The sequence below is a fragment of the Lepus europaeus genome, chromosome 5, assembly GCF_033115175.1.
Source record: "Lepus europaeus isolate LE1 chromosome 5, mLepTim1.pri, whole genome shotgun sequence".
NCBI lineage: Eukaryota > Metazoa > Chordata > Mammalia > Lagomorpha > Leporidae > Lepus > Lepus europaeus.
Window position 1 is genome coordinate 25142312 of NC_084831.1, and position 17012 is coordinate 25159323.

The 17012-nt window shown below is 56.3% G+C and overlaps 1 protein-coding gene across 2 annotated transcripts in view; it reads left to right on the forward strand.

Moving 5' to 3' along the window:
* The first annotated feature begins 1362 nt into the window (after positions 1–1362).
* The window catches only part of AZIN2 (antizyme inhibitor 2), a 35392-nt gene continuing 19742 nt past the window's right edge, over positions 1363–17012 (forward strand). The window contains exons 1-7 of one of the 2 annotated variants that reach the window (XM_062193235.1): positions 1363–1484; positions 1579–1698; positions 2339–2519; positions 4112–4285; positions 13010–13182; positions 13892–14026; positions 14747–14912. In XM_062193235.1, the coding sequence (XP_062049219.1) occupies positions 2415–2519; positions 4112–4285; positions 13010–13182; positions 13892–14026; positions 14747–14912 (753 nt within the window). In that variant the 5' untranslated portion in view covers positions 1363–1484; positions 1579–1698; positions 2339–2414. The remainder of the gene's footprint in view (positions 1485–1578; positions 1699–2338; positions 2520–4111; positions 4286–13009; positions 13183–13891; positions 14027–14746; positions 14913–17012) is intronic. The other variant, XM_062193236.1, reaches the window with a different exon arrangement.

Sequence of the window (17012 nt, forward strand, 5' to 3'; positions counted from 1 at the left end):
GAGGGAGGGAGAGAGAGAGAGAGAGATCTTTCATCTGCTGGTTCACTCCCCAAATGGCCTCAATGTCCAGGGCTGAGCCAGGCTGAAGCCAGGAGCTTCTTCTGGGTCTCCCATGTGGGTCAGGGGCCCAGGCACTTGGGCCATCTTCTACTGCTTTCCCAGGCGCATTAGCAGGGAGCTGAATTGGAATTGGAGCAACTAGGACACGAGCCAGCACCCCTATGGGATGCCAGCATCGCAAGGGGAGGCTTAACCCACTATGCCACAGGCGGGAATGGGGTGAGGGGGTGAAGCCGGAGCCTGTGGGTTTTAAAAAAGCCACCTGCTGCCAGCAGACATGAGCACACGCTAGACCCAAAGCCCTGTGGCCACAGGGGTTTGAAATGCTGTCCTCACCGAGGACGGAATTCTCCCACAGGCACAAGACTCTGAGACTGCTGCTACTTCTTCCTGCTCCCGGCTGCTTTAAGGACCACAGTCGGGCAGAGCCAGACCATTGCTTCTTTTGTTTCTTTTCCAAGGGAGACCCAGCTGCGCTGGTACGGTTACTGCTCAGCTCAGCGTTTGCACTCGTTTCCAAGTAACACAGCTCCTGGGTCTTCCTGAGCCGTGGCGGTGAGCACTCGAGGAGCCGGGCACTCGGCGCCTGCCCCGGGAGCTCACCCGGAAGCTGAGCCGTGCCAATGAGGAGCGCGAGGCACCACAGGAGCCCCAGCCGCCGGCCGCCAAAGCCGAAGGAGGGAGGCCTCGGCGCGGGGGGTCTCGGCATGCTCCGCAGAGGAGGTGACACTCCACGGGATCTCGTCGGGAGGGAAGGAGGAGGTGCTCTGAGCTGGAGGCACTTCCCTTGACAGGTGAGCGCTGGCAGGGGGCGGTGAGGGAGACCCCTCCCCGAGCTGGGCAGGTCCTCTCTGTCTGGAGGACATTTTAGCCGGGCTGTGGGTCGGAGAAGTCCGGGAATATGTGTAGAAGCGGCAATGAAACAAAAACGCATTTTATTAGAAATACAGAGATGGCACTGGATCCGGACTCGAGGGATGAGCGGAGTCCTGAGGAGCGGAGGGTGCAGCGGCAGCATCTCAAAGGCTTCCCGCCCGCGCTCTGAGACCCAAGTGCGGCATCCAAGGCCGCCTCCCGCGCACACCCGCACCACCCTGCGCTCCCGACCCGCCGGCGCGGGTTTGCGGAGACACCGCCCCGCGCTGAATGCTTTATGTCGGAATGGACCAATGGGATGGCGGCACCCGGTTGCCAGGGCTACACGGCGAGCGGGGGCGGAGCCGGGGCGCCGTGGGCGGAGCCGGGGAGGGGCTTATATAAGCGGGCGGAGGGCGCAAGGCGGGGCGTGGGGTCGGTGGCCGCTGGGCGGGCGGGGCGCAGGCCGCGGGGCCCGAGCCGGGGGGAGCGAGCGAGCGGAGAAGCCGAGGATCCGATTCACTCGCTGGGGAGACCTATGGGCCGAAGCCGTGTAAATGCGTTTTAAGGCGAGTGCGGGGGGTGGCTGGGGAGCCCCGGGGAGCGGCAGCCCCGGGCCAGGGCGCTCACCTGCTCCCCGGGCGCCGCTTGCCTCCCTCTCAGCAGGGGCCTCGGCTCCGCAACTGCCACTCCTCCTCGGGGTGTTGCACAAGTTTCGAGGTCACCGGCGACCCCCCCTAGCAGCGCGCCTGCTCTGGCCCCCGCGAAGGAGGACGGGGCTTGGTAAGGGGGTCCAGGGGGTGGGGCGGGACCTCGGCCCTGCGCTCGGGAGGGGTCACCCGGACAGAGCCTTAGCCTACGGTGCTCTCCCGGGAGCTCGTGTCCCCCGCCCACCACGGGGCGCCCCCTCCTGGCACGTCGGGAGCAGCCCGAACACCCTCTCCAGACGGGGAAACTGAGGCCCTGAGAGCTGAGTGCGCTCGAATCTGTTTCTGTTCTGAGGCTGAGACCCCCTGGGTGTGGCTACCAAAACCCCGCCAGGTGGGCGTGGCCAGGGCGGCTTCGGGGAGCTGGAAACTACCCCACTCAAGTTTCTTATATTTTTTCTCTCATTCATTCCCTCTCTCCAGAGACCCAGAATTGCAGAACTGGAAAGGATCTTAAAAAAAAAAAAAAAAAAAAAAAAAAACCATTTTACAGATGTAGCCACTGAGGCTCGAGAGCCGGTGACATCTAGGCCTAGGATGCCTGGTCCCAGGGCCGCATCTAGGATTGTTGCCGGCCCACCCCCACCAGCCCCCAGTGAATTTCAGCTCCCGGGCTCGCGCTGGGGGCCTGGCGCGGTGGGACTGGGACGGGAGGGAGGGAGGCGGCTGCGGAGCCGGAGCCTGCCCCCAGCCCTGCTCTCCGTGTGTCCTCGCAGTGTTGCATACTTTCTAAGGCGGCGGCGGCGGCGGCGGCAGGGGCTCCATCCAGGTCGCCAGCCGCTCTTCCTCGGCATGGCTGGCTACCTGAGGGAAGCGGACTTCGTGATGGTGGAGGAGGGTTTCAGCACCCGCGACCTGCTGGAGGAGCTCACTCTGGGGGCCTCCCAGGCCACCACGGTGAGGGCTGCGAGAGGGGGTGGGGCCCCTGCCCGGGGAGCCCTCGCTGGTTCCTGTGCGGTTCAGCCCTTGCTCTGTGCCCAAGCCGGGCTCCTCTCCTCCCCATTCCTGGCCCTAGATGGAGGGCTACCCCTGAGCACGCTGGGCCTTCCCTGCTCCTCTGGCTCTCCGTGGCTCCGGCATCCAGCGTGGGGAGCTCTGTGCATCCGGCCTCCTGAGATAACTCACCAGGGTGCTCCTCTCACATCCCCCTCACTGTCTTAGCAGCCCACCCCACCTGGATCGCAGCCCTGCTGCAGCCTGGGGTTCTTTGGCAGCGCCCCAGTGCTTACAGGATCAAGGATCAGTCCCTGCCTTCCCGCAGGGCGCGCTAGGCTTGTCAGTGCCCAGTGACTGTTCATGTTTCCAGGGAGGCCATGCGCTGTTAGCACGCCTTTGCCCAGGCTGTGCCTCTGCCTGGAATGCTCTCCCCTCAGCCTCTCCCCTTCACAAAATACCCCTTTGCATCTTCTTTTGTAAGAGTTATGTTTGAAAGAGCTACAGAGAGAGAGGGAGAGACGAGAGAGATCTTCCAACCATTGGTTCACCCCTCAGATGGCTACAATGGCTGGGGCTGGGCCAGGCTGAAGCCGGGAGCCAGCAGCTTTTCCCAGGTCTCCCATGTGGGTGCAGGGGCCCAAGCACTTGGGCCATCTCCTGCTGCCTTCCCAGGCCATTAATAGAGAGCTGGATTGGAAGAGGAGCACCTGGGACATGAACCAGCATCCCTAAGGGATGCTGGCATCGCAGGCGGTGGCTTTCCCTGCTCCCCCGCAGCGCGGCCCCTGCATTTCTTTCCTCATGGCCTAACTACATTTTGTTGACATTCCCATTTGTTGCATGGATTAGTCGTTGCCTAAGGGCCCTGCCTGGTCATCCCCGTCTGGCACCATAATGTCTGGCAGCAAATGGGCATCAGTTAAAAAAAAAAAATGTGTCGCATAGAAGGGAAATGGTCCCGGGGAGGCTTAGCCAGTGTGGTCTCACCCACAGGCTCAGACATATTGGGCCTGCAGCAAGGGTTGCCCGCGGGCGTGGGTTGCGGTACATGGAGTCCCCTTGAGGCGTCATCCAGCACCTGTTGGTGAAGGCAGGGGGCTGTAGGCCACAGCTTCGGCCCTCAGGGGACTGGCCCTGCCCTAGAGCCCAACGTGCTGACTTGGGAGGCTCCAGCCGTTGCAGTGGGGAGCCTCAGAGGGGCAGTTGCCTTCGTGGTTTGGGGGAGGTGGCATTTGCGCTGGAATTGGACCAAGATTGGGATCTGGTGGTGGGATCTGGGGGGGTGGATTCTACAGGGAGGGCCTGGTGGGAACAAAGGCTGGAGGTGAGGAATGGGCTTTTGCGGCTTTGCGGGGAGGGGCTGGAGCTCGCTCACAGAGCCTTGGACGTCGGGCTCAGGAGCTCTGCAGGCTTGGGGGGCTTCAGAAAATGTTACAGCACCATGGCTTCTCGGCCAGGGCTGAACTTGGGGCCGGGAACTGGAAGGTCTGTGGATGGCACGCACAGGGAGGGGGCTGGGAGGGGTCTCACATGTGTCCTCTCTTGCCGTGCAGGACGAGGTGGCTGCCTTCTTCGTGGCCGACCTGGGTGCCGTGGTGAGGAAGCACTTGTGCTTTCTGAAGTGCCTGCCGCGAGTCCGGCCCTTCTACGCGGTCAGGTGCAACAGCAGCCCCGGTGTGCTGAAGGTCCTGGCTGAGCTGGGGCTGGGCTTCAGCTGTGCCAACAAGGTGAGCCCCACCCCTCGGTGCACGGACCCTCCGTGCCTACTGAGCGCCGCGGCCCAGCTGGTGCGGGTGGTGGTTGGCCCCTGCCCTCTGGGAAGACGGCCCACTCAGGAGGGGGCTCAGGGGATGAGTGGGGGAGAAACAAGTGTGGGATTTGTCAGCCTTGAAGTTCCAGTTTGGAGCCTTGTGTGTCCCTGGCAGATCAGATGGGTTCCTGTTTTAACAGAGGTTTTTTGTTTTTTGTTTTTTTATATGTTTTTACATGCAGCTATCTATGGTATCTTCTGATTAAAACAAAGCAAAACACCTCCATATTGTTGGTTTTATTTTCTTTTGTAATCTTAATAACGTGTGACCGCTTTTTCTTAACCAATCCTTAGCGTTGTTGTTGCTCCCAGTTCTGCTGACTTCCGACCCGATTCCTGCTGTTGTCTGGATTCCCTCCTGCTCTGTTCAGATTTGTGCGGCTTGTGTGTTACCATCCAGTGTTTGCTGACCCCCCCTATAACGTGGCAGTAGCTGTGTCATGGGGTTGGCAGTACAGCATGACCCAAGACAGACTGGAACGCTGGGTTCATCTGTTTTCATTCTGTTCTTCTTAGAGAAAAGCCTTTACGCTATGAGACTTCCTCGGAGTACAGCTTTGAACACATCTCGTGGGTTCATTCGTTCATCAGCTAGTTACCGAGCACGTCGCTTGGGACAGGTGCTTTTCTAGGTGGGGATTTAGCAGTGCATACAACGCACATCTTTAAAAAGTCCTTCCTTCATAGAGCCTGCTGTCTCAAAGATAAACAGTAGTCTCTTAGCTGCTCAGTGCTGTGGAGAAAAAGCAGGAAAGGGAAGCAGAGAATGTTAGGTGAGAGGAATACACTTTTTAGATCGTTTGGCCAAATCTTCGTTGAGATTTAGATACTGACTTGAAGGAGCCCAGGGCCCATGCCCATGGATAACTAAGGGAGGAGCCTTCCAGGCATGGGCAGCAGCCAGTGCAAAGGCCCTGAGGTGGGAACAAGTCCCGGCGGTTGCTGTCTTGTGATTTGCTGGTTGGCAGCATGGCAGTGTTGTGAGGTGAGATCCAGAAAGGGTTCCCGGGGGAGAGAGGCGAGCTGGGCCGCACAGGGTGGGGGCAGGGGAGCGATTCCAGCAGCTGGGGAGGTGTGCCCGACCTGGTGGGGAAGATCTTCTACAGAGAGGCCCTGGTGGGAACAAAGGCCTGGAGGGGGAGGGGTGCAGCCCAGTGCCGGAGTTTCAGCTGCACTGAGGGGAGGCCCTGGAGCTGGGGTGCAGACGCTCAGAAGGAGCGGGTTCGCCTTCCCAGATCTGAATGGCAGCTCTCGGTGTGGAAGCAGAGCCCCTCCCTCTTGTCTGCCTGAGCTCTCGTCTGACAGCTCTTTCCCTGCGTGGGGAGATAGTGCCACTGTACAGTTGTTGTACTGTCCTGGGGGCCAGGACTGTAGCAGCTGTCTCTGTGCCCAGCGAGAAGGAATAGGACCTTTTTCCGTCCCCTGGGTTGGGGTGAAGATGAGGAGCGGCCCCCACACTGGCCAGAGTCCTCTGTCTGGAAACCCAGGGACGAGGTGCTTGGCCCTCCGGTCGCAAGGCCAGAGCTGGGCAGTGTTAGGCTGAGGAAGACCTTGGAGCCGAGTGGGGACAGCAGCGCGTCCACCGTTTGCTGACGGCGCCTGCCGTGTCGGGCGCTTTGCTAGTTATTTTCTGCACGTGAGCTCATTTTATTCTCGAAACAACCCTGTGAGGTCATTGTTCTGGCGGAATTCTGATGACAGCCCTGCGGAAGTGCATTTAACAGGGAGGGAAGCAAGGCACAGAGGTTGAGCCACTCACCCAGGGTCCCGCACTGAGTGGTGGCACCTTGAGTCTAAGTAGTGTGGTCCCAACTCTGCCACTGTCGTCTCCTCCAAGGTCCTCAGAAAGGGGGTTGACTGGCCCTGGACTTGGCTGGTGACAACCTCTGCTCACTGCAAGGGCAAGGTCAGGCCCTGCCTCCCGGCCTTGGCATCTGCTGATTCCTCTGTGCGGTTACTGAGGACTCTTAGAAGGCCGAGGCTGCCCTCTGCTGGTCAGCGGTGGTGGGCGGCCATGCTTAACATCAACGCGCCTTAGCAGACCAAGGGCTGGGCATGAGCTGGGGTCAACAAGTACAGACAAGTGCATGTTGGACAGACCCCAGGGCCGGGGCACAGCCACTGCTTGCCCTGCAGCTGTGGTCCTCCTGGTCACCTTCCCAAAAAACCCTGTGCCCTCATCCCTTGCCTGGCTTTGCTGTCTCCCTTGGCATCCTCCCATCTTTAAAAGCTTTCTGTGAACTCCACTTCCTCCTCCAGCCCATCCCTTGCCAAACCAAATGTAGTCATTGCCCTCATCTCATGCCCCAGCCTGCACACTGCTATGCTAATGAATTTCCTTTTATTGAGGTCCCTCGCCGTCTCCAGGACCCAGTAAATGCTTTGTTTTAAACATTAATCACTGAATTATTCAACTCATCCTTTTGTTCACTCAAAAAGAAGGTACCTTTGTGTCATCACAGGTAATCGCCATTAGGGGTTTGGTGGACATACAGTCCAGATAGTCCCCGATGGGTGGGTTTTCTACTTTACAAAAGCAATGCACATTCCTTAGAAACTGCCCTTTGAGTTTTGAATTGTGGCCTTTTGTGGGCTAGTGATGTGCCGTGTGGTCTCCTCTCATGCTGCGGGCAGTGGCCATGGCCATGGCTCCCAGGCAGGGGGAACCACCGCTCCTCTACAGGGCGCTGTGTGCCGGAGTCAGAAGGCTTGGTAGGTGAGGCGCTATGTTTTCAATTAGTGCTGGCTTTGTTGGGGTGTAACCCATCCTAAGTTAAGGGGCATCCATATCTTAAGGAATACACATGTGATACACAGAAAATAGAGAAACTTTTGTGATCTTATAATGAAGCATGAGCAGATAGATATTCGTGGGATATATACTGTCTCACGGCAGCTTTAAGCTCAGCAGGTGTGGAAAGCTGTCCGTGTGATGTTGGGCACCTGATCTGCGGGATGTTCCTTGGTCCTGTTATCCAACCTCTCACCATCATTTCAACGCAGCAATGTATTCTTTTAAAAAAAGTACTCAATAATAACATACACCTCTAGCTTTAAAAAAATCAATTTATTTGAAAGAGTGACAGAAAGGGAAACGAATGCACGTATACACAGTGTGGAGAGAGATACTCATCATCCATCCACTGTTCACTCACTCCCCAAGTGTCCACAACAGCCAGGACTGGGCCAGGTTGAAACCAGGAGCCAGGAACTCCATCCTAATCTCCCACATGGGTGGCAAGGCCCCAAGTACCTGGGCCATCTGCTGCTGCCTACCCAGGCTCATGAGGAGGAACCTGGATAAGCAGTAGAGCAGACAGGACCCAGCCTGGCATTCCAGTGTGGGATTCCAGGATCAGAAGCAGTGGCTTCACCCGCTGTGCCACAGTGCCGGCCCCACACTCCTGGTTTTATGGACCAGACAGACGTAAATGCAAGTGGACGCTGCTCCGCCCTGCCGCACCCTCACTGGGCGCTTCTGACCATTGAGACAGTGCTGGCCGCTCGGACGCGAGTTTTGGTTTTACAGGAAAACGTTATGATCAGTGCAGTGCCCTCTTCCAGACAAGGTCTCCCGTGCCGCCCCGCCCCACCCCGCCCTTCAGCAGGTGCCGGGAGACCGCCCTTCCTGCCTTCCTCTGCCTTTAGGGACCCTCTTTGTGACTGTCCTCTTGATTATCTCTTCTAATGGCCTTACATGCCAGCAGCATGCCATGCCACCAGCAGCTGCAGTGGGGCCTGGCTATCCCGCGGACTGGCACCCAGCGTGTTCGGATACGCACCTTGTTTTGCCGTTGCGCAGGCCCTTCATCTAGCCGCACTCTCCGCACTTGCGATCTGTCACCCTGCTGGCCAGCCCGGCCTCTAGAACGGATCTCCTGTCCTTTTAGAGCTGGCCAAGTCATGTGTCCCAGGGCGCTGATGGCAGCTTCTGGCCAGACTCCCCAGAATTCCCTCAGGCCCTTCCTAAGGTAGCTGGAGTGAAGTGCATTTAAAAAAAAAAATCATTTGTTAATTTTGGTGTTATTTGCAAGGCAGAATTAGAGTGAGCAAGCCAGTGAGTGAGCGAGAGAGATATCTTCCATCTGCTGGTTCATTTTGCTAAATGCCTGCAACAAGCTGGCGCTGGGCCAGACTGAAACCTGAGACCCAGAACTCCACCAGGTCTCCCACATGGGTGGTGGGGTCCCGAGTGCTCCAGCCATCCTCCCAGGGTGCACGTTAGCAGGCAGCTGGACTTGAACCCGGGCATCCTGATATGGAATGCAGGCATCTCTGGTGGCACCTTCATTGTGAGGCCAAATACCCAGTCCAGTGATGGTGCATTTTGACCTTGTATTTAAACTGTCAATCGAACCATGTCATTTCCCTTCCTGGACCCTGTCACACTTTCCTGTAACCTGTGAGATATAAAGCAGGTGCAGCCTTTTTGGGTTCCTGGCTGGCCGCGCCTGCCTCCCTCTTGCCTCCTTTTCCCTGCTGCTCTTCCCTTGCCCCAGCCCCTCTAGCGTCCTCCGTTCCGTGACCGGGCTGAGCATCTTGCCTTAGAATTTTCGCGCAGGCTGCAGGCTGCTTTCTCTGCTGGGAACACTCTTTTTTTCTTTTTTCTTTTTTAAAGAGTTATGGAGGGGGAGGGGAGGGGGAGGAGGAGGGGGAGGGGGAGAGGGAGAGGGAGAGGGAGAGGGAGAGGGAGAGGGAGAGGGAGAGGGAGAGGGAGAGGGAGAGGGAGAGGGAGAGGGAGGTTCTCCATTCGCTGGTTCATTCCCCAGTTGGCTGCAACAGCTGGAGCTGTGCCAATCTAAAGCCAGGGGCCGGGAGCTTCTTCTGGGTCTCCCACATGGGTGCAGGGGCCCAAACACTTGGATCATCTTCTGCTGCCTTCCCAGGCCATAGCAGAGAGCTGGATCAGAAGTGGAGCAGCCAGGATTTGAACCAGCACCCATATGGGATGCCGGCATTGCAGGCGGTAACTTTACCTGCTACGGCACAGCACCGGCCCTGGGAACACTCTTTCCTTCCCTCCTGGCCTGGCAGAGGCCTCCTGTGGGGTTCTTCACCCCAGCCCCATCCCGAATTCTCTAGCCTCCTGTACTCCTTCTCCAGAGCTCTTAGCCGTTGTAATACCCATTCAGTGCTCGGTCATGACTACCTGCCTGCCTTGCCAGCCTCGAGGCTCTGTGGGTCAGAGGATCTGCCTGCTCTGGTCACTACTTCACAGGTGTGCATTGGCACCTGTCCCAGAGCTTGCAGCCCAACAGATGCCCCAGAGACGGCCGTCAGAGCAGCGCTGAGGCTGTGCCCCATTGCGGTGCTGGGGGTACCACCTCGTGTGCCGCTCAGAAGCTCTGTGACTTTGGAGAAGTCCCCTCAAAGTTCTTTGAGCCTTTCCTTTCTCAGGAGACTATTATGAGGATTCAATGAGACTGTATATAAAGCTTTTTCAAGGTGTATGTATTTTATTTGAAAGGCAGTGTGACAGAAAGAGAGGGAGAGTCAGAGAGAGAAAGAGATCTTCCATCTGCCGGTTCACTCCCCAAATGACTACAACAGGCAGAGCTGGGCCAGCCCAGAGCTAGGAGCCTGGAACTCCATCCGGGTCTCCCAGGTGGGTAGCAGGATCATTATCCGCTGCCTCCCAGGTGTATTAGCAGGGAGCTGGGTTGGGAGCACAGAGTAGCCGGGGCTCCGATTTCGGATGCGCCATCCCAAGTGATGACTTAACCTTCTGCACATAACACCCACCCCAAGAGAATGTATATAAAATTTTAATGCCGTGGCTGGTATATAGTAAGTCTTTAGTGGATGACAACACCTACTTAAATATTTAGAATCAAAGCTAAATCCCAGGTCCCCAGCTTCCTCCTGTCATCACATGTCACAGGGCAGGGAGCAGAACCACACTCACACCCAGGGGGTGGCAGAGTGGCTTCTGGGAAGCAAGCTGCAATGATGGCAGCAAGGCTGGCTCTGGAGTTGACCTTGGCGTCCCTCTCCACTGCGCATCGGCTGTGTCACCACAGGCAGGTGGCCCTCTGCACCTCATCTTGTCCTCCATAAAGCGTGGCCCGTGAGCATTTCATAGGTGAGCTCCAGGTGTTGTGTGTGCACAGCCAAGCCTAACGTCCCTTACTTCTCAGTTCGTCTTACTACAAACTCACGATGGCTAAACACGGCTCCCGTGTCTCCTACTGGGTTTCAAAACTGGCTCTCTCTGGACTTCCTTCCCTTCGTAATTCACAGAGCGTCAGAATTGAGTTTCAAAGTCCATGCTGGGGCCAGCCAGCATTGTGGTGCAGCGGGTTAGGCTACCACTGTGTCGCTGGCATCCCATATGGGATCTCCAGGTCTAGTCCTGGCTGCTCCATTTCTGACGCAGCTCCCTGCTAATGTGCCTGGGAAGGTGGTCTCAAATACTTGGACCCCGGCCACCCACATGGGAGACCCTATTGAAGTTCCAGACTCCTGGCTTCAGCCTGGCCCAGTGCTGGTTGCTCAACCACTTGGGGAGAGCCTGAGGATCGATCTCTCTCTCTCCGTTTCTCCCTCTGTCACTCTGCCTTTCAAATAAATAAATTTTTAAAAAATGGGGAGAGGGGTGCATTCTGCCACCCATTTGCTATTTAAGTGTTCTTTTGCTTCTCCACAGGATGGCGCCAACACCCATCTGAATGGGCGATTTGTAACACCTGAATAAAATGCTGGATCTAAAGCAGGGGCTGGCAAGCTATGGACAGGTGGCCAAGCCCAGCCCGCCATCGGGTTGTGCGGAGTTCTGTGGGACAGGGGCGGCCGCTTGGCACGGTGGTTAAGCCCCTGCTTGGGGTGCCCACATCACACACTGGAGTGCCTGGCTTGAGTTCCATCTCCTCTGGTTCCAATCCAACCTCCTGCTAATGTGCTCTCTGGAGGGCAGCAGGTGATGGCTCAAGTACTTAGATGCCATGTGGGAGAACTGGATGGAGTTCCAGATTCCTGGCTTTGACCTGGCCCAGTCCTGTGTTGTAGGCATTTAGTGGGTGAACCAGTGAATGGAAGATCTCTACCTCTCTGCCTTTCAAATAAAATGAAAATAAATGAATACAAATGAACGGTTTTGTGGAATGCCACCACACTCATTCATTTATCTGTTGTCTAAGGCTGCCTTGGGGCCACAGTAACAGTTGAGTAGTTTCAACAGAGATACATGTCTGGCAAAGCCTAACGTGTTTACTCTAGCCCTTTATAGAGAGGGTTTGCCAGCACCTGCTGTTTCGATATACGTGCACATTGTGGAATGGCTAAATCAAGCTCACTAACGTGTGCATTTTCTCACAGACGTCACTTTTTTGTGTTGAGAATCTACAATCTCTTCTAGCACCTTTCCTTTCCCTATATATTTGAAATGTGGAGAGACAAGGGAGGGGAGGAGAGGGGAGGGGAGGGGAGGGAAGGAAGGGGAGGGGAGAGATCTCCCATGCCCTGGCTTAATCCCCCAAAGCCTGAAATAGCCAGGAACACCATCTGGGTCTCCCCGACGTTGGCAGGAGCCGGAGTCTCTGGGTACTTCTAGGTGCATTGGTAGGAAGCTGGGTCGGAAGGGAAGTAGCTGGGGCTTGAACTGGCACTCCGGTGTGGGATGTGGGTGTTGAAAGCCGCGGTTTAACCTACAGTGCTGTGGCCACAACTCTGCCCCACCCCAAGCAGCTTTTCACCTCAGTGCACTGTTGGTAGCTGCAGTCACCTGTCCTCACTAAGGCTCTTCAACTTACTCCTCCGAATTCAAACTTTGTGTCTTTTGACCAACGTCTCTCTGCCGCTCCCCGTCCCCTCCTAGCCCTGGCGACACCATTCTACCTGTCAACTCCTCTGCCTTTGTCTCTGTCAGATGCCAGGCATGGGTGAGGCCGTGCACGTTGGCTTGTGCCTGGCTTATTTCATTTAACACAACATCCTCCAGGTTCCTCCATGCTGCAGCAAATGGCAGGAATTCTGTCCGTTTCGAAGAGGGAATAGTAGTCCGTTGTGTATCCGTAGACCACGTCCATCCATTCGTCCACCCGTCCCTCCATCGGCCCTTAGCCTGTTCCGTTTCTTGGCTGCTGTGACACAGCCGCAGTGCTCGTGCCAGCTCAGATGTCTTGCGACACACTGATTTCATTTCTTTTTTAATTTATACCAGGATGAGGTTGCTGGGTCTTGTGGAGTCTTATTTTTAAATTTTTGAGGAACCTCCACACTGCTTTCCAAGTGATAGTCTCTAAACATTTAAATCTACCAGGAAAATGGAGCCTGTTGTCAGTCCATATCATTCCTCTTTCTTAAGCCACTGAGTCGTTTTCATGAATAGAATCCTTTTTATTTGAATGACATATGAAGTAGAGAGACTTGCAAATCTGCCTATGTTTGCTGTAAATGGGATCCCGTCCACCCCAGGGTGGTGCAGTGTACCAGCCACACAACCGTGCGTGGCGGCCCCGCCTTTCACTCTGTGACCCCTAGGCATCGGGCCTGGTTTCCGTGTTATCTGTTGTCTTAAAGTGAGCCCCACCTGCGATGGACCTCCACCTGCGTAGCTTTGCTTTTGCCCGTCTTTGTGTTTTCTTGGGGTCCGTGGGCCAGCAGGCCCTGGTGCCTCTACACAACCACCTTTGGGGCCCCACAGGCAGAGATGGAGTTGGTCCAGCATATTGGTGTCCCCGCCAGTAAGATCATCTATGCCAACCCCTGTAAGCAAATTGCCCAGATCAAGTACGCTGCCAAACACGGGGTCCAGCTGCTGAGCTTTGACAACGAGATGGAGCTGGCCAAGGTGGCGAAGAGCCACCCCAGTACCAAGTAAGTGGAGGAGCTGCCTAGGGTGGGGCTGGGCTGGTGGGCATGGGAGGGGGTGTGGAGCTGCCGGGAGGTCAGGGCCCTGGCCAGAATAAAGACAGACGGAGGCCATAGAGGAGGTGGTCAGGAGAGCTTCATGGCAGAGGTGGCATTTGAAGCAGGTGTAGATAGTAAACTGTCTGAGCAAACACATGGCAGTGAGCAATGGCCCGGGGTGCTCTGGGGTAAGTGGATCTGTGGTGTGGCTGGGACCTGCCACGTGCATGGAGGGCAGGAGATGGTGAGCGACGTGGGTTCTAGGACAGTGGACTTTGGGATGGGTCTGGCCTAGATGTTTTCCTCCGGCCGTGGCTTTTCCTGGTTCCTCGACATCCTGGGATTCCACGGGAAGCCTGGCGGCCAGGTTCACCCGGAGCAGCTTCCATCATGGTTTTGGGCTTCTCCTTAAGACTTTGTTGAAAGCACAGGTTCATCTCATGCTCGAAAACTGCAAAGCCCTGGCTGCTCTGGAGGCTGAATGGGAGGATGGAGCTCTAGGGAGAGGCGGTGAGGTCCTGGACAACACAGGCCTTGGAGGCGGCTTGGCTGTACTGGGAGTGGACGGGCCAGGCGCCCCACTGCGCTCGCTTGTCTCTGAGCCATGCTGGGGTCCACAGAGGGCGTGTCTGGGGGCGGGGCTTCCCCTGCAAGCGTGCACTGCGTGTCTCATCAGGTTGGTCCTGTGCGTTGCCACGGACGACTCCTACTCCACGAGCCACCTGAGCCTGAAGTTCGGAGCGGCGCTGAATTCCTGCAGACATCTGCTTGAAAATGCCAAGAGCCGCCACGTGGAGGTGGTGGGGGTGAGGTGCGCACCAGGAGCCGTCCTCTCCCCCCACCCTGCCTCCACCGGGCCGGGTCGCAGCCCCTCTGTCTCCCAAGGGGGAATCCCTTCGGTCTGAGATCTCCCCTGGGCCGCCCAGCGGGGCCTATCCCTGGGTCTGGGATTCTGGAGAAGGGCCTCCCTCTGGAATGGTTAGACATATCCCCTTCCCTAACTCCCAGTCTCCACAATGCCTGTCCCAGGAGGTTCTCCCAGAAGCTCAGAGGCCGCAGCCTCGAGCCGTGGCTTTCCCTGCAGGGCTAAGGCAGAGCAACACAGATGGCCCGGCACCTAGCGTTGTCCAGTCATCCCCGGAGGCCTCTGCCAGCTGCTCTGTGCACATCACCCTTAGCCTGTGGTCCAGCCTCCCTCCCCTGGCCTTGCAGATGGGAGGCTAGAAGGGCAGGCTGAGCACCTCCCCAAGGCCACACCACTGACCAGGAGGCATGTCCAGAGCTGGCTGACTCTGGGGCCCCAATCCTCATCCTGGAAGGGTCACCTCTTGGGGCCACGTGGAGGGCTTGGGAAGAGTGCCAAGTGCCAAGAGGCCTCGGGTCTAGCTTGCTCTCCATGCTTCACCTGCCACTAGGCCCTGGGCAACCCATTTAGCATTTTGGGCCCTCAGTTGGTGCATCTGTGAAATGGGTACAGTGTGGTGGCACCGAGAGACCTGTGGGTAAGCCAAGGCTCCTCCTCCTTCCCCAGTTTCCACATCAGCAGTGGCTGTCCTGACCCTCGGGCCTATGCCCAGTCCATCGCAGATGCCCGGCTGGTATTTGAAATGGGTTCCGAGCTGGGTCACAGGATGCACATTCTTGACCTCGGCGGCGGCTTCCCTGGCATAGAGGGGGCCAAAGTGAGATTCGAAGAGGTAACCCTGGGTCTGGGGGTGTCTTGCTGGGCTCTTGGTGGGGGTGGGGGCAGGTAGCCCTCGTGAGTGGTCTTGCGTGCCACGTGCTGTGCGCTTGGTGCTTTCACTGCGTTGTCTCGCTGCTTATTAACCTTGTGCTGCCGCTGAGCAAACAGGCTCAGAGAGATTGCTCACCTCCGGAGTCCACAGCAGAGCTGGCTGCACACTGGCTCTGTCTGACTCCAGCTCACGGGCTTAACGAGCCCACATCTGCGTAACTCACAAGGCTCTGTTCACCCTCAGGCAGGGGGTGAGAAATCAGGTGGGAAGGCAGGGAAAGGCCAAACCACCCTTGAGTCACAGCCTGGGTCATCTGCCCCCTTCCCATCTGTGAGATGAAGAAAAATGTGTCATAGCAATCCCTCCAACAACCACTAGGAGTCGCTGCTCCTCCAAAAGAGCCTGCGTCTGGACTATTCATCCACATCTGGCAATTGACCCTAAGGAGATAATTCCAGTTAGACGGGAAGACTCAGCCTGGAAGACAGCTTTGTCAATAACAGACCAATGGACATCCCCGGTGCACCTAACACTTGGGATTGCTTAAATTATGATCCATTCTTGGGATGAAAACATTTGCTTGCGTGGGGAGGTCATTCTCAAGTCTGCTGAGTAAAACAGATTATTAAAAACAGGTACACATTCCCATGATCTTTATAACTGTTTATTTGAAAGGCAGAGTTACAGAGAGGCAGAAGGAGAGAGAGAGAGAGAGAGAGAGAGAGAGAGAGAGAGAGAGAGAGAGTCTTCCATCCGCTGGTTCACTCCCCAGATGGCTGCAATGGCCAGAGCTGGGCAAATCTGAAGGCAGGATCCAGGAGCTTCCTCCAGGTCTCCCACGCAGGTGCAGGACCTGGGCCATCTTCTACTGCTTTCCCAGGCTACAGCAGAGAGCTGGATCGGAAGTGGAGCAGCTGGAACTCTAACCAGTGCTCAAATGGAATGCCGGCACTGCAGGCAGTGGCTTTACCCACTATACGACAGCGCTGGCCCCTTATCTTTATAATCTTTAAAAGATGTATTTACTTGGAAGGCAAAGTGATGGGCAAAGGGAGAGAAAGACACACAGACAGAAAGAGAGAGAGAGAGGGAGAGAGAGAGACAATGTGAGTCTTCCATCTGCTTGTTGACTCCCCAAATAACTGCAACAGCCAGGGCTGGGGCAAGCTGAAGCCAGGAACCAGGAGGTCCATTCAGGTCTCCCATGTGGGTGCCAGAAGTCCATGCACTTGGGCCATCCTCTGCTGCTTTCCCAGGTGCATTAGCAGGGAGCTGGATCTGAAGTGGAGCAACTGGGTCTCCAACTGGTGCTCTCTCATAAGGGGTGCCAGCAGCTTAACCCGCTGTGCCACAATGTCGACCCCTATGTTTATACTTTTAAAAAGTTTTTTTTTGCGGGGCCTGGTGTTGTGATGCAGTGGGTTAAGCCTCTGCTTGTGGCCCCAGCATCCCATTTTGGAGCACCAGTTTGAGTCCTGGCTGCTCTGCCTCTGATCCAGCTCCCTGCTAATGCGCCTGGGAAAGCAGTGGAAGATGGCTCAACTACCTGGGCCCCTGCACCTACATGGGACACCCAGATGGAGCCCCAGGCTCCTGGCTTTGGCCTGGACTAACTCCCAGCTGTTGTGGCCATTTGGGGAGTGAACCAGCAGGTAGAAGATGCTTCTCTATCTTTCTCCCTCTCTCTGCATCTTCTGCCTATCAAATAAATACATAAATAAATCTTATAAAAAAGCGTTTTTGTGTGTTCATTGAAAAAAGAATTAAAGGAGCTAGTCCAGCAAGTTAGCAATGATTAGGTTCATCTTCAGGGCTAGGGAGCATTTTTTTCTATTAAGGGCCGTGTGGATATTTATAACCTCATGCGTGGGCCATGCAAAATTATCAGCTTAAAAAGTAACCTGCTCTGGATTGATTGAATTTCAAGTCCCACCTTTTAGGTACCTTGGCAGGGTCTCCAGCAGCCCCGCCCCTTCCTACATTCTGGCCAACCGCGAGTCACCCGCTGAGCCTTAGCAGCCCCGAACCCGGTGTCACGGAAGCTCTCACGGGAGCTGTAGC